Here is a 21,129-nt window from a genome sequence, read left to right as displayed (position 1 = left end):
GTTTTCAGATCTCGAAAGAAGAGTTTGATGAAGCGTTTCTAATCTAGGCAAAGCCATCCTTGAGCCACTTCGCACAGTGTGTGTGCTGCAACAAGATACCAGCACTTTCACATTGTTTTGTGTGCAAAATAAATACAAGAATGACAATGACAAGAATTTATTCTCACTTATAGTTCATGTCTTGAATTCTAGTCCATATGCCAGCAATTATAAATGCAAAAGAATGCGTAAACAGGATACACGTAAACTGGTGTAAAAAATTCTTATAAGCATTGGTGTAAACAAGCAGAGTATGAAGCATCAGCAGAGCATCAGTGTAAAACAGCAAGATTTGTAATCATGTAGTGCATAAGAAATGTGCAAAATAATTACATCTGCATAAAATGTATAACTGTGAACATTTAAAGCCATGACAGCACAAACACAAAAGAATGACAAGAGCAGTGGTCATTATAGTTGGCAACAAGTCAAGAAAGCAGGAGAGGCTCCTTCCAAAAAAGCATGACGTGCCTGCCATTTATCCCTTTGTGCTTCCTACACTCTTATTAAAAATAAGTTTGCACCCTTTGGGGCGTATTTTGCCCCGCAGCAATAATCGTCATGTCTTGCCTGCATTTCCTTTCTTTAAAGCTGCGAGCCCGGTACTTCGAAGTTGTGGGCAGCATGCCCATTATCAGCATGACATAGCATTCTTCATAGGAAAGTCGCGAGCCCCGTGTTTTCAAGAAAGGAAACGCAAGCAAGGCAGATGACGATTGTTGCTGTGCAACAAATATACACCCCAAAGGGTGCAACTCTTTTAAGAGTGTAGAAATAGTTCCCTTGTATGCGTTGATCACGCACTACACACATGAACCAAAACCTTCAAGTCTGGGTATGAAGCACAAAAAGGCCATCTGAAAAGGGTGTTGGAAGTATCCTCCCCCACACACATGTACACACACCTGCTTTGTGTGTGGATGTGTACCTGTGCAGGTGTACCAAGAAAGGATAACTGGACCAACTGATCCTTCAAAGACACATCACTCATGCCTGATAAACAAAAAGTTCCCCCAAAAGGGCTTATCAAGCGAAGGCAGGGATGTGGATACAAAGGATAAGGAGGGGGTTACAATAGGTTACGCCATTTGCTACATCCTCAGGACACTTGCAGCGGTGTTCTGGACCTGGCACTGACTATAGATCGCTAAGCCGAAATAAAATGTGAACTCATTACGGAATGTTAGAGCTGTTTATGAACCAAGTTTCCTTACTGCCAAGATGCATAGCCCAGAGCGGTGAGGCGTGTCGTGGTAGTTACAGAAGTGCAGAGTTGCATTCCTTGTTTCATGCTGTAAGACAAGTTCTGTCAAGCTCCTGTTCTGTGAACTTTTGTGGCTGTGGACCTTCTAGCATCACCCCCCCCTCTTTCTAGAAGTGAGAAAATAAAGAACCCTTCCTAAATAAATGCATTGCACAATGCTGTTACAATAGTATGTAGATTACCATAAAGACACTAATGTGCTTTCTTTAATATGACAGGAACAAGCAAGGTTTGGTTTGCTACCTGAATACAGTACAGTTTGATGCAAAAGCACCTCCAATAAAATACAAGACTGAGGGGCGCATCAAGTAAATTTGACCACACATAAGTATACCAGTGAGCAAAATGACAAGTTAGTACAAATTACGTTCATGTTAAGATGGAAAAACACATTAACAATAGGAAATGGCAAGGACCTGTATCTGCAGAGCCATCAGGAAGCAAGTTGCTGCTGGCAACACAACGAATAGTATAGTCGGCCACAAAAGGTTACAAGCCAGGATTTGCGGAAAGCTTAATTCTCGCGAAGCCTCGGCACACAGCCTCGAATTAAAAGTTTCAACCTATAGAAGTTTCTGTGACCTACACACTGGTCCATTAAATTAGGCACGCCAAGCCATAACAGAGCAGAAATGCACACTTGTCATGGAACTTTTGAAATATACTTTTTTGGCTGACTATATCCGTGCCCACAGAGCATGAAACAATTGTATGCAAGTAGCACTTTACCTAGTGGTCATAGCTATCTGAGCAGAGAAGCTTTTGCATCAGTTATCAGCTACTGGCTTAAAATTTAGCCATATTTGGCCGGTTTCTTCACAAAATGCACACAAAAGTGTTTGCAGCCATCAGGCGATTTAGCATATCTAATACTGCTTATAATAAAGAAAAGAAAAAGCTGACTTTCATATGTTGAGCTTTTTTAAAAGGCTTGTCAATAGGCCAAAGCGCACTTATGCTGGCAGCTCCCCATGTAAAGATTGCTCATTTAAAAAGCAGAAAATCCTAGTGCTCACCTAAAATATTTTGATATCCAATTCATTTAAAAGATGCTCATTTAATTTCCATCAAGTGAGTAACTTATGCTAACTAAATACCATGAACACAAGAGTATATAGGAACGCAAGAGGGCAACAGCAGCTGTTGCACAAGAACAAAAATGCAGTTTGAGATGCTTAGTAGAACAGGAAGAGCCACCCAAGTATGTCCACCATTGATACCAACTGCTTGTACAAATATCTTTTACAAGAGAGCTGTATAAACTTGGCAGATATATCTGAAATTTATGTTCTACACTATCTATTTTATAAGTTGGATGTTTTCACCATCATTCATGATCCTTCAAGGTTATGAAAAGGAGGCAGGAGCTATTTTGAATGCTGTGAATTACATCTTTTAAGGCAGCAGAACAATCACTCGTTTAATTTGTGGTGAGTATACATAATAATCCAATCTCAATTCAGTTTTTTTTAAATGAAAAGAAATGAATCGTGCTTAAAACGTGTACAATTGCCAGCTTCAGGCATTATAAGAAAGGATAAACAATCCTTCCAATGCTCACGGAACATAGAATGCTGAACTTTTTCTCTAACATGGTAGTGCCTTAGTAAAGTTGTCATGTTTGGCAATACTCTGCACACTGAAGTGAAATTGAGCCACACTAGGCAAGGAAAGAGTCCAATTTACATGCAGTTCAATGTTTGTGCCTTTTTCCTTGGCACCCCTGCATGGACTGGCAAAAACAATTTGCATACACAAACATCTATACTTAGACTGAATGGGTTATGCACTGCGCTATTTAACAAGTTATTTGTGCAAGTTAGGTATAAGACTCTGCTCTGAACTTCTGGCATTCAAGCATAAAAATGATGAGATACCACTACTTTGCCTTTCCTTGCACTGTGTGCTTCAAAAATGACTAGGCAAATCCTTCAAGCACAATCAGTTGCCAAAAACGTTTCGAACACATGCTGCTGCTTTGACATATAGCAAAAGCCAACATTCTTAAAAAAAAAAATTTGTGTGTAACAGTGCAATTATATACATGACCATGGAGAGGGCATACCCTCCTGTCAGTAAGCAAATGGTTTCATTTTACAGTTCATCATCAATTCTTTTAGACCTAGATTTTTGTTTGAGAAATAATTCCAATGTGTTCACCAAATCAGCCTCTCTATGGTCATGAATTATGCTACCAACTGCAGACTGAAGCTTAGTAGTCTTACCAACAAAGAACATAACAGTGGGATAACGATGCACTTGTGCTGCATCACAAGCATGCCAGTGCTCCTCACAGTTGACAGTACCAAATTTTACTCTACCTTCAAACTTTTTTGCAACTGCTTCAAACACAGGCCTGAATGACACACAGTGGCCACACCATGGAGCATAAAAGTCTACAAGCCATGGTGCAGTGTCACCAAGAACATCCTTATAGAAACGGTGATGATCAAGTTCTTCAACACTGCTAGGAAGAAAATGCAATGCCCAGTCCTTGAAAGATACTGCATCTCTTGACCAGCCGTTGAACGTTGAGTAGTGGCGACTGCTGAAATGTCCACGAGGATAGATACGAAGGTGGGGATATGAGCGCACACCATGTTCAGCACAGAATTGTCTATGGGCATCACAGTCAAGTTGGCCAACATTTATGTTTGGCTCATCGGCCACCATCTTGGCAAATTTGTTCCACTCTGGTGCCAGTTTCTTACAATGGCCACACCAAGGTGCAAAAAAGTCTATGGCCCAAACATCAGCTTCGCTTTTGCCTTCTACCAGTTCTTTAAACGTTTCGGGGTGGAGTGTTATCACTTTAGGATCGAGCGATATTTCAATGAATTCCCTTATTTCTACAGCTGTCCTGTAGCCACTCAGAGATGTAGTTGAACCATTGTGGAATAAAACAAGGTTTGGATACGAGCTGACCCCATTGCTTTGGCATAGTGGAGCATCTAAGGTGCAATCAACAACACCAAACATTATGTCCTCGAAAGAGCGGGACACTTTTCGCAGTTCAGGAAGTGTGCGCATGCATGGTGGACACCAAGGTGCAAAAAAATCAACCAACCATGTGGTTTTGCTCTGCGACACCTTTTTGTCAAAGGTTGCAGTTGTTACAGTCTGCAAGCGGCTTCCTGCACTTTCCTTTGCAAATGAAGCTAAATCTCGTGCATTAACACGACCATGATACACTTCATATTCACCACTTGATCGCAAGAGGATGAAGGAAGGAGATTTTGTCACTGAAAACTGTGCACAGACATCTACCTCCTGGCTGCAGTCAATAGAGCCGAGACGCACTGACTGAATGTAACCTCTTATATGTTTCAACTCTAGCTCTGCAGCTGTGTCAGGCTGCTTGCTCTTAGAAAAATGCAGAAGCCATGGTTCCGACTCATCACTGCCATCTAGCTGCTGAATCAGGCCACTGAAGAGCTCAGATGTTATTGGCTCAAAACTAGGAAGCTCTTTCAGAATGGCTTTCCGCAATTCAGAGGCATCACTCCCCACCAACTCTATAGGTTTGTTAACTTGGCGGGTTGCTGCTTCAAAAAAGTACACTCCATCACTAATTCTTAACTTTTTGCACAGTGTTGCTTCTTTGCTGCAATCAAGCAGGGAGACATAAGCAAGGCCATTAAGTGCAACAGCCAACTTCTTGAGCTCTTCTTTTGCTAAACATGTGTCGGCACTAGTACAGGAAGCAACTACCACCGATCTAAGCAGCGAGCTGGCTTCAGCCTGTAAAAGGCCAGTCTCTGATATATCAACGTCAAGGTCCGGAAGCCGACGAAACACAAAATCTTTCAAATCATCTAAGTCTCTAGAACCGGTGTACTTTTCCCTCTCTGGATAGAAGATCAATGACGGAAAAGAGTGTATGCCTTCCTGCCTGCACAACTGCCAATCTTCTTCGCAATTTACTGCGCCAATCCTAATAACTCCTTCGAAACTTCTGGCCAGTTGACGCCAGGCCGGAGCAAGGTGGTGGCAGTGGGAACATTGTGGAGAATAATAGTTGACAAACCAGACGTCCTCCGACTCAATTACTGAGCTCTGAAAGTCGTTTCTGCTCAATGTCACCACTTCGGGATCGTCATCGTAAATACCGAACTTTTCGTAATAGTAGTTCCAGCTGTGATACTGTCGCCCCCATCCATTCTGGTCACCGTCCAAACCTTCTTCTCCGTAGGTGTCGTAACGCTTTCGAACGTCTGGGTCCTTCAACACTTCATACGCCTTGTTGATATTTACGAATTTGTCATGTGCCTTGGGATCACCTTGGTTCTTATCTGGGTGAAACTTCAGAGCTAACTTCTTGAAGGCTCGTCGTATGTCACGGCTGTCTGCGTCACGTTCGATACCCAGGAGTTGGTAATAATCGTCGCACAATGCAGCTGGCCATAAGACGACGAGGAGGACCACTTTTGCAGCTCTCATTGCGTTAAGCTAGTCAACCTGTCACCGTACCCACGACACACAAAAGGCGGCGAGACTCGGAGCAAAACTAGCGGTCAGTAGCTCTAGACAATGTGCGACAGCCGAAACGCAAGCTTTTTATCATAGTCAGCTTAACGTCATCTCCAATTCGTACTGCTCAACGCAAAATAACACTTATTGTTGATGTCAGAGCTTCTAAACTTTGCGACAAGCTTTCGTAATTTAGCATGAGCAATAAAAGCTTAGCTTACGCATGATACCAACGGTGCCCACGCGATTGCCACGATTCAACGCGACGCCAAGGACGAGACTGAAAACGATTTGGATTGGCGTGGCCATGCGTGGCTCGGCTGGTTCCGGCGTGCGCTGGGACAACGATGGTTGGATGTTGGATGCAGTTTCCTTCCTCCATGGTTGGATGAAACCATAGAGTTTCATACAAGATAAAACGGCGCATTGGGGCGCCCTGGTGCGATGAGCCATGAGCCCAGCCAACGTCTCCTCAGCAGCCGAATTGACTGTAATAGTGCACCATGTAGTGCACCAAGCCGCCGGCATTAATACTTGAACCACACTTCCGGTTTCGGTTTTGGGCGCGCGCGTTTTGAACGCTTGCTGGAACGTATTATGCCGGCTGCGCTGATCAGCGCGCCATTTGTTTTTGCTACTGCTCAACCACGCGCGGTATTTAGTAAAAATGATTGCGAACGATCTCTAAAAGCCTCCATCGAATCTGTGCCTCGTGCAATTTCATAAAGCAGACGCAAGACGCCTTGTGAAATTAACTATTTATTTTGTTCTATATAAATGCTCGCTCCGGGCTTTTCGTGCATTCATCCAATGTTGGGGCACCAGGTAAGCAGCAGTAGTTCCCGCACAAAGCTCCATCGGACGGCATCGGCTGAAAAAAAAAAATTACAAGCGTGTGTCATTTTCGTATTAACACCTTATATTAATAATGCGTGTAGAGGCGAAACGTGCGAAAGTGGTGAATGGGTGGCATTGCAAACAAAATCAATTCGCTTTTACATACATGGCGTAGAAAAACATCCGACTCATCCCAAACAATACCGTACATATCGCGAAAGCATCCAACTAAGCATTCCCCCATTCCCGAGCCTTATTTCCTGTATTTAAGAGCACAAGTACACGGGCGACTGCGCGTACGTTTCCAAAACAACTTGGCCTCAGCCGAAGGGATGGTATGCTACGTACACCACAGAGGTGACCACAACACAGCCTCTCAACCAGACCATACTAGACGCTCGCAGAATGCCTCACACTCGCACTCAAGGCAAATGCGTGGGTGCAAAGCCTGTTTCAGAAGACAGAATTTTCTAGTTACACAAGTTCGTGGTTTTTGAGCTCCTCGGCGTTATCTTTTCCGCGTTCTGCCGGCGCAAGCAACACACTCCCGTGTTATCACTCTTGGCGATCGGTCTTCGTGTTTTCGATCAGCTGTATACTGTTGCGGCGCTAGGTTATGTCTCGTACCCGGCTCTTTATGGTAGCGTGGCGGAGGATTCGGATTGAAGAAACCAGATGCTCGGAAGTTGGGAAAACGATAACCAACAGGTTTACTGGCACTCGAACAAAACTTATTTACAACGTTGAATAGGTAAAACAGAACAAAAAAATCAAGTGTTTAGCAACAAGCGTCTGGATGAGCCTAGTTTCCGTGGCCCAGAGCAGCTTAATTGTTAAGCTTTCTCGGCACCGTCATTAATATAACACCTCTGTTCAAACACTCACACAAAAATTGTGATCACACCTGTATCACACACAGGTCACCACCCACCAGGCCGACAGCCAATCAAGAAGCACATACAACACTGTCGCACATGGAATATCGGACCGGTGACCCCCCGCCCCCCTCCCCCAAGTTCTTGCGGGCGCAAAGGTGGAAAGAGGGTTTGTCCGAGGGAATGGGAGAGATCTTCTACTCCCAGCTTGTTTTCTCCACTGCTTTTTAGTAGAAGGTAGGCACCAGTTCGTAGCTGCTTTCTTCCGGGGAACGTCCACGAGTCCTTCGCGTCGTCTCGGCCTCCCCTGGAGTGGCAACTCAATTCTTCCCTTTGTGGCGCTTTTTCTCTGACGAGGGGAGCACGTTACGGGAAAATTAGCAAGGCCCCGCATTGCGTGGGAACTGTCCTCCGACTATCTTCCCAGCATGGCTCTCGCGTGCTACTCTTGCGCGTGAAAAACAGCATGTTGTCTACTGCAGTCATAACAGTACCGAAAGAAGGCCTATGTTGTTGCAGGGCCATAAAAATTAAGCGTCACAAACTTGTCCCGATAAAACACGCCAAACCAGCTTTGTCACCACGGTCGAGCTGCTTTTCGCTAACTGCGTCGCAGCGCCAGGCGCGGAGAGCGTGCCTCAAGGTATCCCAACAAGTAACGAAATGAATAACAAAGAAAGCGTCACGAACTTGTCCCGGTAAGATTCAGTACACGCGAAACTGCATCACATGGCTAAGCTGGTTTTCGCTAACTGCGTCAAAAATATCCCAAAAAGTAACGAATTACAATAATGTTGGGGGTCAGAGTAAGCGTTGTCCCAGTAAGATGCAGTACACGCAGAACTAACTGCGTCACACGGCCGAACTACTTTTCGCTAACTGCGTCAGAAAGCTGGGTGCGGCGAGCGTGCCCAAAAACTACCGAAATAAGAATGTTAGGGCCCATAGAAAGCGCCGCATACATATTCCAGTACGAGTCATTAACTCAACTGTGCCAGGACGGCAGAGCTGTTTTTCGCTAAATGCGTCACAAATCTCGGTTCCGTGCTGTATATATACGCCTAAATTGCTTGAAATGCGTCACAGACTGCCAAACAAAATTTCTCATCCTGCCGTAGTCTAGTATTGTAGTGGTAACGTGTCGAAGTGCAGAAGTAACGCAAGAACGAAGGCTACATCAAAAAGGGAGAGAGAGAGAGAGCTGGGTCGCCATACAGGTGAACTTCACATGCGTAGCTTACCCAATACTGAAAAGATTTTGCGCCAAAAAACAACACACACAAGAAAGACGACGTGTGTGTTGTTGTGCTTTAATTCAGACGTGCTTTCACCCTCATTAAACAGTTGAAGTAGCGCCCGTGGTGTCGTCGTCTTTCTTGTGTGTGTTGTTTTTTGGCGCAAAATCTTTTCAGTATGCAGGATCACCGACTAGCCCAGCAGTTAACTCTTCCAAAGTAGCTTACCCCGCTCGCTTCGGTGGCGTGTCTGGCCATTTATACAACTCAAGCCTGCAGTGATGCCTCGTCCACGCCCTCATAACCGTGTTAGCATCGGCCTGCAGCTATTTCAGCCCGCTACAGGTGCGTCGATCAATCCGGGGTGGTGGCGCCCTTCAGAGAACCAGCGAGGACAGCGCTAACCAACCGTGAACTTCCTTTGGAGAACTGCGGGCTACGGCAGCTCTGGAATGTAGAGACGCCGGCTGGGTTCGGGCGTGACCACCTGACTACAGGGACGCAGGACAATGGATACCACGACGACTGCGCTGCAAAGGTCGTCGGCCCTCGGAGAGAGCACTGAAACGTGTGCGGCATGTGTGTGTGTGTAAAACCCCTACCCCCTTCTCACAAAGGCGACCACGAGGACTTTCTACGAATTGACTGGTCGAACGTTTTCCTCACCTAGGGATCTAGGGAACACGAAGTGGATATAACGAGCTGTTGCCGGCGGCTAGGGAGTGCTCGTCGTCGTGCTCGTCGTCGTGCTCTGTGCTCGAAATGTACTCGTGAGCTGTGTGCTCGTAAGCTGTGTGCTGTATGTTCGTCTTGCGGGCTCCATTTGGGAGTCACGCTAGACTGTGTAAATGTATCCCATGTTCAAATGTAAATAATGTAAATAAATCCTGCTCGCCTAGTCCTGTCGCCCCAAGTTCCTCCGATCGTCCTACAAGCCCGACTCCAAATCTTACAAATGGTGGCAGCGGCGAGATCGTCCGACAACTCCTACAACTGGTAACAGCGGTGGGATCGTCCGACACCAACTCTAATAACCGCCAGCCACTGTTCCTCCGCAAGGCTGCAAATAATTCGTACTTCAAACTTTCCCTGTTACCTAAATAAGGCGGTAACCACAAAAATAAAATTATAAGCGCGTAATTTTATACGTTTTCACTCGTCTGTTATAGTGGAAAGGTGAAAGCCTAATTCTTTATTGCACTGAAATAAAGCGCTTGCTTCGCTGCAACTATTTACTCTCAAGTTTCACTTCAGTTGGCATTGAAGTTTCATGCGTAAAACGGACTCGGCAGTGAAATGAACTGTAGCGTGGACTTTTGAAGAGAGCTCGGACTCCATACACTTTGTCCATGTATGTTGCACTCCTCATCACTTTCGCCAATGAAAATACCATGCAAACTCTTCAAGAAACTCAATTCTCGACACGCATGGCGGCTGCACGGCCGCCATTATTCGCCGTGTTGACTTTCTGATTGGCTGTGAAGAGCTCATGTGCCTTGAAATTTGTGCCGGGAAACTAAGTATTTGCAAAATGCAATTTTGCATTTTCATTAAGATGACGAAACGTGACGTGGGGCTGCGAATTTTTTCGACTAATAAATTTTATTGGCCCTTGGCGGCTATATTGCGACGTTAGCGCTTCAAAAAGAAAGTGAGTGCTAGCGTACAGAAGCTACAGAAGCCATTGCAATGCATCTGCAATTTAGCTCCAAGATAGGCGCACGAGAAGTTCGTTTGAGGGATCGCCAGCCGTTCGTGCGCAGGCGCGAGTAAGAGTGGGTGCGAGAGAGAAAATCTGGGGACTTTTGCTCCTTGAATATGTGACTCTGCCTATGGGGAACCAGCGCTGGATAGGCGGCGCGTCGATGGGTGGATGGATGGAAGGTAGGAGCGTCCCCATTGAAACGGGGCGATGGCAGTTGCCACCATGCTCAGATTTTTATTTTGCCTTTTATTTTTATCTGTGTTGTGTGTTATTGAATTTCTCGATTTTCTTTAAATACGTCTTCCTACCCTTTTAACCTTATGTCACCCCTCTGCTTTTGAGCCACCAATCCTCCAATCGCCTTTTGCTAATTTCCACCGCATATTTATTTACATGACTATTATTATCTCTGAACACTAGGGCCTCAGGAAGGGTGACTGGCCGCATCGACATCGGGCTTGATACCATCACATTTTAGTATGAGGTGTTCCATTGTTTCTACATATTTACCACACACAGTACATGTGGCTTCTTCTTCGTTAAATTTATTTTTATAGCTCCGCAACTAAGACATCCTGACCTAGCTTCAAAGAGTAGGGCATTGCCTCTTGAGTTATCATAAAACTCTTCCAGTATCGACGTAGTTCAACGCTATGCTTCTTTTCCATTGAATTTATCCAAATGTTACCTTCCGCGTTTTTAACCGGTCGTTTAATGCTCTGTCTTTCTTCGTCCTCGTGTCTGGCATACTTACTGGTTAGCTTCCTAGTTCTTTTCCGCCGTTGTGAGTCAACGCTCTTTCTGTATAGGTATTTAAACACCTTAGCTGCCCACCTGTTATCGTCCAATTTCCTCAGATGTTTTTCATATAGGATTTTACTCTGAGCTTCCCGTGCTTCGAACGATGCCCAGCCCATATCTCCCTGTACTGCTTCGTTTGTGGTTTTCCTGTGGGCACCTAGTGCTAACCTTCCCACAGCTCTCTGATTTACTTCTAGTCTCGGCTGAACCTCTGCCCTTAAACACAGGACCGCATTTCCGAAAGTAAGCCCCGGCACCATTACTCCCTTCCAAATACCTATCAGTACCTCATACCTGTTGTACCCCCACAATGCCCTATGTTTCATTATCCCGGCATCTCTTCGCCCTTTTGCTATGAGAGACTGTTCGTGCTTTTCCGAGTACATCTGCCCTTTGTTTATCCATACCCTGAGATATTTGTATTCGGCCACTCGGGGTATTCCATAGCCTTGTATTGTAAGCTCCTGATCAGTGGTATCGTTGAAAAACATCCCACCGGACTTGGCTGCATTAAAACTGAAACCTAAACTGTCTCCTTCGTCTCCACAGTAATTAACCAGAGTTTGCAAATCTTCCTGGCTATCTGCTAACAGTACAATATCGTCCGCATACATTAAACCCGGTAGTCGTTGCTCAACAACCTTTTCGCCTAATCTGTACGACAGATTATAACCTAAATTGCTTCGTTGTAACCTTCTTTCCATGCTTATCATACAAGCATGAAAAGAGTGCGTTGCACGCCGCCCTGGCGACGAAACGCGGCATATTCCAGCCGCTCGACCAGACGACACGTCCGCGGCCGTTTCATAGTTCGCATGTTTCCGTTTTCGCGCCGCTTCAAGTGGAAAGTTTTCGTTAAAAGCTAGCGCCATCAAGTGAAGAAATGACGAAAGAAGCTTCTTAAGCTTTATATACTTTTCACAGTGTGTCGCGGCGAGCACGTGCGTTTATTGAACGGTTGCGCCGTGTGCCGTTCCCATGCTTGTGTGGCAGCCTGCCTCGCAAATCTAGTAGCTACGGCGCCGATCTTGCTGCGCTATGGTTTCGGAAGTATCAGTTGGCCTGAAGACATTCCATACTTCTCTGGCTGGACATAAGAAATTCTGATGTTACTTCGCCACAGCAGTCAATGGAGAAGAAAGCTTTATCGCATCAGCTGACTCGGGCAAGCAATGGTTTGAGTGCTCCGCTGCTTGATCCCTAACAACCCTGGCTACATTTAGCACTAATTACATAAATTTACCGGATGCATCTCAGCGCCGAGTCCTCATCCGCATGCGCATTTTTAAAAACACATAGGCGGCTTAGTCGCGCGTGCGCCGGCAGTATGCGCACACAACTCGTATTACAAGGCAGCTTCCCTGCCACATAATTCTTGGCAATGAATGGAAACTATTTACCTTTCGTATCGTTCGCTTGGTGTGGTGACATTGGAAGGAGCTTGGCGGTGGTATTGCGAAGGAAAAATAGTTGGAACATATGCCGGATGGTGCATGCTATTGCTCATTTTGTTTCCGACAAAATGCCGACTGCAGATTCTGCTGTTTGGTACTGGCTGCCATGGCTGACCGTCTTCACTATCGAATAAACCAAGCACACACGCGAAATTCGATTTAGAAACCAGCTCGACACTGCTTGACAGGGCGACAAGACGGGAACTTACTCCGCTCGCCTGACTGCTTGGATCGAACGCCGCCTCCGTTCTTGTTCGTAGGGTTTAGATGGAAAGACGCAGAAGGATACATCCTCCCTCATTCCGACGTAGCTGTGACACTTGTATACGCAACAGTACCGTCAGCGTCCTTTTGTTTTACTTCGATTTTCAGCGCACGCAACACCGCTACCAGTAGCAATTTTCGTCCGCGGGAGCGGCTGCATTGTGCACGTTCTGACCGCCAGGGTGGCGCTGAAGGCGGCGTGAAAACTCCAGCGCTGGTTCCCCATGTGTCTCGTAACCCCACGCTACGGTGGCTCACCGTACCCACGCGGTCCGTGTGCCTTGGTTGTCAACTGCTTCTTTTCTTTTTTGAATTATGGGGTTTTACGTGCCAAAACCACTTTCTGATTATGAGGCACGCCGAAGTGAAGGACTCCGGAAATTTGGACCACCTGGGGTTCTTTAACGTGCACCTAAATCTAAGTACCGCGGGTGTTTTCGTATTCCGCCTCCATCGAAATGCGGCCGCCGTGGCCGGGATCTGCTGTTCTTTTTTTTTTTTAAGTTGTATCCTACTATAGTAGGATACAATATGCGGCTTGAATTCATTTTATACACGGCCGAAATCCGGTTTTGAAAACGTCACAAGAGAGAGATAGATAAAAGAGATGCGAAAGGCAGGGAGGTTAACCGGTAGATAACCAGTTCGATACCCGGCACTGGCAAAGGGGAGACAGAAAGATCTAAAAAAAAAAAAAAAATCACACACATGAAAAGAGTGGGAGAGGGGGAAAAACTTCCACTCTGTGAAGGATGACCAGCGAAGCTGTGTGTGGGCCCCTTAATGGCGAACTGCACCTCCACCGCGGGTCGGCCCGGCATTTCACTGTCTTCGGGATCGGCCCACGTATGGGGAGTGCTTAAGAGCTAGGAAGCTTTAGCTCGGGTGCTCCTATCTAAATACATATAAAAGGAGAATTCGTTTTTCTCGGCAACCACTGCACCAAATTTGGCGAGGTTTGTTCGAACTTTTGATTTAGGTCGTAAATTTTTTATTAAAAATTGGCGAAAATTGAAAATTTTCAGAAAACGAAACTATCAACTTTACAACGCCGTAACCCAGCAAGGAAAAATGATATCACAATTCTGTGAATTGCATATGATAGTACATCTAAAGCGGACAAAATTAGTGCATTATACGTGAATCTAAAAAAAAATCAGTAATATGTAAATATAGCTTTTGCAGAACCCTTGTAAACAACGTAACAAATTCACGTAAGATACAAATTGACATATCGAATTTGTCCGCTTTGAATGATCTAATGAGTGCCGTTTACAGAACCGCGATATCTGTTCTTGATGCAGACCTATAAAGCTGTAAACTTCATGCTTCTATATTTTTCAACCTTTGGTACTTTTGAAAATTTAAAAAAAAATGTCAGGCCCTAAATCGAAATTCCGCTTCCAACAGTCACTAGAATTTAACTTTTTCTCTCAAATGCAACAAATTTCATTAAAATGATGATGATATGTATGGTTTAGTGGCGCAAGGGCCAGATATGGCCAAAGAGCGCCCTGTCCATGTTAATTAGTTTGCAGTGAAATCATGAGTACTATGAAGTTGGTGTGACGTGGCTGTAGAGGGGCCTTAAAAATGGTAGCGCTAAAGTGCGTAAAGTCTGTATAATAAGATTATGGCGATGACTTATGAAGTGTACTATGAACAATAAGACACATTTAAAAAGAATGATATGATGTCTAAAGATATATCAGATTATATAAGATATGCTAGAGCACTACTGCCTCCTTAGAGCCCTTGAAACACAAGGGCCTGGAGGCATGTGTTATTCAAAACAATTATCGCAGCGGCATCCTCTGGAGCGAGGATGCTCTACGAATTTAATGGGCTTATGACGTGTAGAACTACATCTTTTAAGAAGTCGAGGACTGCCTTGGTGTTAAAAAGCGGTTCATGACCAAGAAACATAGCCGGGTGCAGAGGGATGTAATAACGGTATGCTAGCGGAAAATGTTTCTTTCTTTCAGTTTCAGCTTTCCGACACTCCAAGAAGACATGGAGGACTGTCAGCCTCTCACCGCATCTACCACAGATTGGAGGTTCACTTCCAGTAAGCAGATAATTATGGGTGCCAAACGTGTGTCCTATTCTGAGGCGACAGAACAGGACATCTGTTCGCCGAGATCTTGTTGTGGAGGGGGAGGGCCAAAAACCTAACTGTGGCTTTATAACGTGCAGTTTATTATTTATTTCTGCGTCCCACATGCGTTGCCAGTGGTTTCGCAGTTTCTTTCGTATGTAAGGTTTCAGATCTGTGAGAGGCACCAAAGCAGTATTATTATCAGCAGGGAGTGTAATTGACGTAGCCATCTGGTCTGCCAAAACGTTACCTTCGATTCCCCTGTGGCCGGGTACCCAGCATATGATGATTTGCTGGTTAGATAGATAAGCTTTGCACAGGTCGGAATAGACCTCAGTAAGTACAGGGTTTTTATGTTTGTAGGGTGACATTAAGGCTTTCACCACACTTAAGGAGTCTGTATATATAACAGCTTTTTGGAGTTTTGATTTCTTTATATGCTTTACAGCCGACCATACAGCGTAGGCCTCTGCCGTAAAGATACTTGTTTCTGGATGTAGTATATCAGATTCGGAGAAGGATGGACCGACGGCTGCATAGGACACTCCGGCATGTGACTTAGAAGCGTCTGTGTAGAAGTCTGTGCACGAGTGCTTGTACTGAATTTCTAGGAAATGCATTCTTATTTCGACCTCTGGAGCGTGTTTTGTGACTTTTAGAAAAGATAGGTCACATTCTATCACCTGCCACTCCCAAGGAGGTAAGGGCTTGGTTAGGTGCATTAAGGGAAGCTTGAGGAATGCGAGATCCATTTCATCGCTAAGCTCCTTCACACGCAGCGAGAGAGGTTGTCTTATAGACGGACGGTTGCGGAAGAGTGTAGCATACGTCATATCGGTAATGGTATTAAAACATGGGTGTTCAGGAATGGAGTGCACTTTAAGGAAATAAGTAAAGCTGACGTATGATCTCTGTAAGTGAAGCGGCCACTCATTCGATTCGGCATATAGGCTTTCGATCGGGCTTGTTCTGGAAGCACCAGTGGCTAGGCGGATACCTAGATGATGGACAGGATCCAGCATCCTTAGCGCGCTCGGGGCGGCAGAGTTATACACTACGGCCCCATAATCCAATCGTGACCGTATTAGGCTCTTGTAGAGATTCATTAGACACTTTCTGTCACTACCCCACGTAGTCTTGGATAGAAGTTTCATTAAGTTCATTGTTTTTAGACATTTTTCTTTGAGATATTTGATGTGCGGAATGAAAGTGAGTCTATCGTCAAGTATAATACCTAGGAATTTGTGCTCTTTGTTGATAGGAATTTGTTGTCCACACAGTTCTAAGCAAGGATCCGGGACCAGGCCTCTCTTTCGTGTAAAAAGAACACAAGAACTCTTGTGAGGATTGATTTTAAATCCATTTTTCTCTGCCCACCCTGACACCTTGTTCAAACCATGCTGTACCTGTCTCTCGCACACTGCGAGGTTACAGGATTTGAAACCTATTTGAATGTCGTCCACATAGACGGAATACAAAATGGCCGGCGGTAAGGATGCACGAAGTGTTGTCATCTTAACAATAAAGAGTGTGCAACTGAGCACGCCACCCTGGGGTACACCAGTTTCTTGTGTAAAAGGACGTGACAGGACATTGCCAACTTTTACCCGGAAAGTGCGATTGGACAAGTAGCTTTTTATTACGTTTAGCATATTACCATGAATGCCCATTTCCAATAAGTCTCGCAAGATCCCGTATCGCCACGTTGTGTCATACGCCTTTTCCATATCGAGAAATATCGATAAGAAGAACTGTTTATGTATAAAGGCGTCCCGGATATTTCCTTCAATACGTACAAGATGGTCGGTTGTGGAGCGCCCTTCTCGGAAGCCACACTGATAGGGATCAAGCATTTTGTTCTGTTCAAGAAAATGGATGAGTCGCCGATTTACCATTTTTTCAAACACCTTACACATGCAACTTGTGAGGGCTATCGGGCGGTAGCTTGCCACTGAGGAAGGATATTTGCCTTGTTTTAAAACAGGGACCACAATGGCTTCTTTCCATGCGGTCGGAAGGTACCCTGCGTTCCAGATAGTGTTGAAAAGTGTAAGTAGTGTAACTTGCGTGTCATTGTGTAAGTTTTTCAGCATTTCATAGATGATTCTATCAGATCCCGGTGCAGAACTCTTGCATGCGCTCAAGGCAGCTCTCAACTCTGCAATACTAAAGGGGCGGTTGAACGGTTCATTCTGCCGACACTTTCTTACGAGTGGCTTGCATTCTTGTATTTGTTTATATTTGAGAAAGGGTTTGGAATAACTGGTGGAACTTGACACGCTCTGAAAGTGCTCGCCAAGTGAGTCTGCTTGTTCAAGCAGGGTATCGCCTTGTGTGTTTACAAGGGGGAGTGAATAAGTTTGTCGTCCTTTTATCCTGTTAACCCTGTTCCAGACTTTCGCCTCATCTGTATAAGAGTTGATACCCGATAAAAACTTCTGCCAACTCTCTCTTCTGGCCTGTCGGCGCGTTCTCCTAGCTTGAGACTTTGCTTTTTTGAAGTTAATAAGATTCTCTGCAGTGTGAGAGGCGCGTAACGATCCCCATGCTTTGTTCTGTTTCCTACGGGCGATCGTACATTCGTTGTTCCACCACGGTACACGTCGTTTGCATGGCAAACCACTTGCTTCGGATATGCATTTTGATGCAGCATCTATAATGAACGCTGTAAAATACTCCACAGCAGCATCAATTTCTAAAGAAGACATGTGATTCCATGAGATACTAGTGAGAGTTCGGAATTTCTCCCAGTCGGCTGTATCGATCTTCCACCTAGGAGCCTGTGGTAGATATTCGTTTTCTTTATATGTTCTCAGCAGTATGGGGAAGTGGTCGCTCCCGTAAGGATTGTTTAACTTTCCATTCGAGTTCAGACAGTATTGACGGGGAAACTAGGCTAAGATCAATTGAAGAGAAGGTATTGTTTGCAAGAGAGTAATAAGTGGGTTCTTTCTTATTCAGCAGACACGCACCTGAAGAAAAAAGGAATTGTTCAACGAGACGACCTCGGGCATCGATACGAGAGTCTCCCCACAAGCTGCTGTGTGCATTGAAATCACCCAGAACAAGATAAGGTTCTGGCAATTGATCTATAAAGGATTGGAATTCATGTTTAGTTAATTTGTAATGTGGGGGTATGTAAAGAGAGCTAATAGTGATGAGTTTGTTTAGGAGAACAGCTCGAACCGCCACTGCTTCAAGAGGCGTTTGTAGCTGTAGATGTTGACACGCAATGTCTTTATGGATGACAATGGCGAAAATTTCATTAAAATCGGTCCAGGGGTTATAATTCACAAAAACGTTTTTGCGTTTTACATGTTGGGCCCGAGCTAAAGCTTCCTCTTAACGCCTGCTTCACCTCCGCCGCGGCTCGGGTCGGTATTGCACTATCTTCGGGATCGGCCCAAGTATGGGAGTTTTTTGCTTACCACGCCGACACGAACATTTCCTTGGACGGTAGAGGTATACAGCTTCACTGTAAAAACCCGTATAGAAAAGGGGTTTCCAAATACCTAAAGAATCTCGCCGAAACCGCTGTCAAAATTTTACACGTTTTCAAACGGCCAAGAATCCGATTTAGTGTTTGCGATTTAGTGTTTGCAGCTTAGCGTAATTTTTTTTTTTTTTGTGCAGTGGCAAGAGAAAAAGATAAGCGCGAGTAACCGGCGATTGGAGCGACGAAATTACGGCACGTGGATAACAAGCAAGAGCACCGAGCCGTTCCCACTATTCGCGCTCGAAGGTAGTTCGATCTACCGGTTGTGGTTTGGAAGTAATTATATGATTTGATGGCTGGTCAACGTACGAACCAGCGCTAAACAGATCGTGACACCGATCCATAATCGCATGGCCGTAGTTGTCAATAAATTCTGATTTTGCCACATAATAAACATAAGAGCCCAGCACTCTCGCTATCTGCATACGCCTGGACAGAAGCGTCACGTATCGCAATTTCGCTGCCCCGGTCACTTTCCTAACCTTTGCCACAGCACGTGCGAAAGGAAGCTCTTGCACCGTAATAAGTAGATCTCCAAACAGATGTTGATGAAGTATGATTTTATTTCCTAATTCACAACACTTAAAGTACGGAAGTATAAGAAAAAGTAAAGCCAGTTCCACGCAGTGAAAGCTGTCAAAACAGTGAAGCTGGTGGTCGTTTTCTCAAGTTTGAACTCGTGTTTAGCGTGATTTTCACGAAAGTATTTTGTCTCGTTGTCGTTTTGCTAGATTCGAGCTTCGGTTCCGGATTGCGCACACTCTTCAGTTGTGTGAGGTTGTGATCAAACCACAGCCTATCACACACCTTGCAGCTGTGGCCGCACTCACGGTCGGGGAATTCTCTTGAACCGTCCATCGGCACCTCCATGGGAGGAATCTCTTTGCGTCGACGTCTCTGCTCTGCCTCCTACTCTCGAAGTTGGGGGTTAGCTTGCCTCTGCTGGCGCTTGGCTTGGGTTGCCTCCTCTTGAAAGTGGGGGTTGACTTGCCTCCACCGGCGCTTGGCTTGCGCTTCCCGTTCTCGATCCTCGACAGTAGCGGCTTCCCTCCACTGGCTTGTGTTTCTCGCTCTCGATACTCGGGATTTGTGCGACGTATACGCTGCCGCTCTCTTGCGAGCTCCTGCTGCCGCTCACGCCGAACGGAATCCAGGGGGCGAAAGGGCGTGCGCCGGCGAAACACCTACTCATATACCCCTCTCTTCCCCCCTCCTATGGTCTATCCCCCATAGTGAATTTGTGCCATTAACGGGCCCCTGAAACGGTTCGGATAAAGTTTGGAGACGCGTAGGGTACAGCTTAAGTAGAACATTCGCACCACAATTTAAGTGAAGCGTTACGTATACATAGTATGCACGTACGTCATTCAACGATATTCCGTGACTTCCGGTTTACAGCAGCGCAATCTTGGGGAACCTATATGCCTATGCGCGCGCCTGTTGATAAGTTACCCCAAGATGGCGGAAGCAGACGACAGCAGCGGATGTGACGTCACGTGCATACTATGCATTAATGGAACTACAAGCGATTACAAGTTACCCTCCTCCCTAGCCATGCTTTTCCTCCTCAACTCGTTCGCAGAGCCATCATGGCTAAGCTCCGCCTTCACTGGTTCTGCGTCACGCTGCGACGTCACATCGTCCACTTCCGATTGTTTTGGAGCCCGCCCCCGCCAGCGCGAAACCTCTCCGCTAGCCGCTTGGCCGTCGACCGCAAGCGAGAGCTAGCGAAGCAGCGTGCGTTGCGAGCATTCTGTCGCAGCGCCGAACGTGTCTGGCATTCCGTTAACCACACACTAGCGGAACGTTTCGACGGAACGGTGGAAGCATAAACAAGGTAAATCACCTGGTAGCGAAGCTTCCATAGGAGCCCATACGTTCAATACATGGCGGTCCATCGGCCGTTCATGGGGCTTAGCGCCATCCGTATGTGGTGGGAACACTTCCGGCGGAAGAAAAAATAATGTGACGCCATGTCCGTTAAAAGCAGAAGCGACGCCATTTTGTTTTCGAAGGCGCGAAATCTGTTTTGGTGGCCTGCTTTCGGAGCTATATATTCAAATTCCCCGCCATTCGACTTGGTGGGCGTTTCGAGCTTTCAGCGCGGAAAGCGATGCAGGAAAAGCCAGCCGTACGGTTGTCGAAATCGCACCCCTGCACAGAACGTACTTTCTTTGGAGGCCGACGAAAGCCTTAGGTGTTGAGTGCTGGTCCTATCGTCGGACGCCAAGCCCGTCGGCCGGCGCAGTCGCACGAGAACAACTATACAATTATCTGGCGGTCGTAACTCGCTACTTTTGACTGAACAGATTAAGAAGCGATGAAGCTACCCGCGTCGCCAAATTCAGACAAACTTCGACAAGCAAGAAAGCACAAACTGTGAGGGGGGCGTATTTCAACACGTGAACTTTACGAGTGCACCTTTCTGCCCATTTCAAGACGTGCATTGCATTGCGAGTGATAATGGCGTCAATGCCCTCTCTAACGATGGGCGCTGAAAATAAATGCATTTATTAATAATAACAAAATGGAATGAACTTGAATTTCCTAACTCGTCACGAATATATAAAATTGACCAGAAATTTTATTTT

The 21,129-nt window shown here is 45.6% G+C and overlaps 2 protein-coding genes and 1 long non-coding RNA gene across 4 annotated transcripts in view; 1 reads left to right on the top strand and 2 right to left on the bottom strand.

Annotated features, from left to right (window-relative positions):
• The window catches only part of LOC126548034 (ATP-dependent RNA helicase DDX55), a 44,127-nt gene extending 43,961 nt beyond the window's left edge, over positions 1-166 (top strand). For both annotated transcript variants that reach the window (XM_050196111.2, XM_055063535.1), the window contains one exon: positions 9-166. In XM_050196111.2, coding sequence (XP_050052068.1) covers positions 9-47 — 39 coding nt within the window. In that variant the 3' untranslated portion in view covers positions 48-166. The remainder of the gene's footprint in view (positions 1-8) is intronic.
• LOC126548033 (dnaJ homolog subfamily C member 10-like) lies at positions 142-6,073 on the bottom strand. Its single transcript, XM_050196109.2, has one exon. The coding sequence runs from the start codon at positions 5,741-5,743 to the stop codon at positions 3,398-3,400; it is 2,346 nt and encodes a 781-aa protein (XP_050052066.1). The 5' UTR covers positions 5,744-6,073; the 3' UTR covers positions 142-3,397.
• Positions 6,074-6,545: 472 nt separating this feature from the next.
• Positions 6,546-13,992, bottom strand: LOC140215303 (uncharacterized). The gene is made up of 3 exons (XR_011892258.1): positions 12,890-13,992; positions 12,627-12,803; positions 6,546-6,644 (listed from the first exon to the last, which is right to left on the bottom strand). It is a non-coding gene; the product is annotated as an uncharacterized lncRNA (long non-coding RNA).
• Between the last annotated feature and the right edge of the window lie 7,137 nt (positions 13,993-21,129).

The sequence above is a fragment of the Dermacentor andersoni genome, chromosome 1 (assembly GCF_023375885.2).
Source record: "Dermacentor andersoni chromosome 1, qqDerAnde1_hic_scaffold, whole genome shotgun sequence".
Taxonomy (NCBI): domain Eukaryota; kingdom Metazoa; phylum Arthropoda; class Arachnida; order Ixodida; family Ixodidae; genus Dermacentor; species Dermacentor andersoni.
This window is presented reverse-complemented; position numbering and strand designations above follow the sequence as displayed.

Bases quoted from the DNA above. Each gene is read 5' to 3' on its own strand.
- LOC126548033 (XM_050196109.2), bottom strand. From the start codon at position 5,743: ATGAGAGCTGCAAAAGTGGTCCTCCTCGTCGTCTTATGGCCAGCTGCA.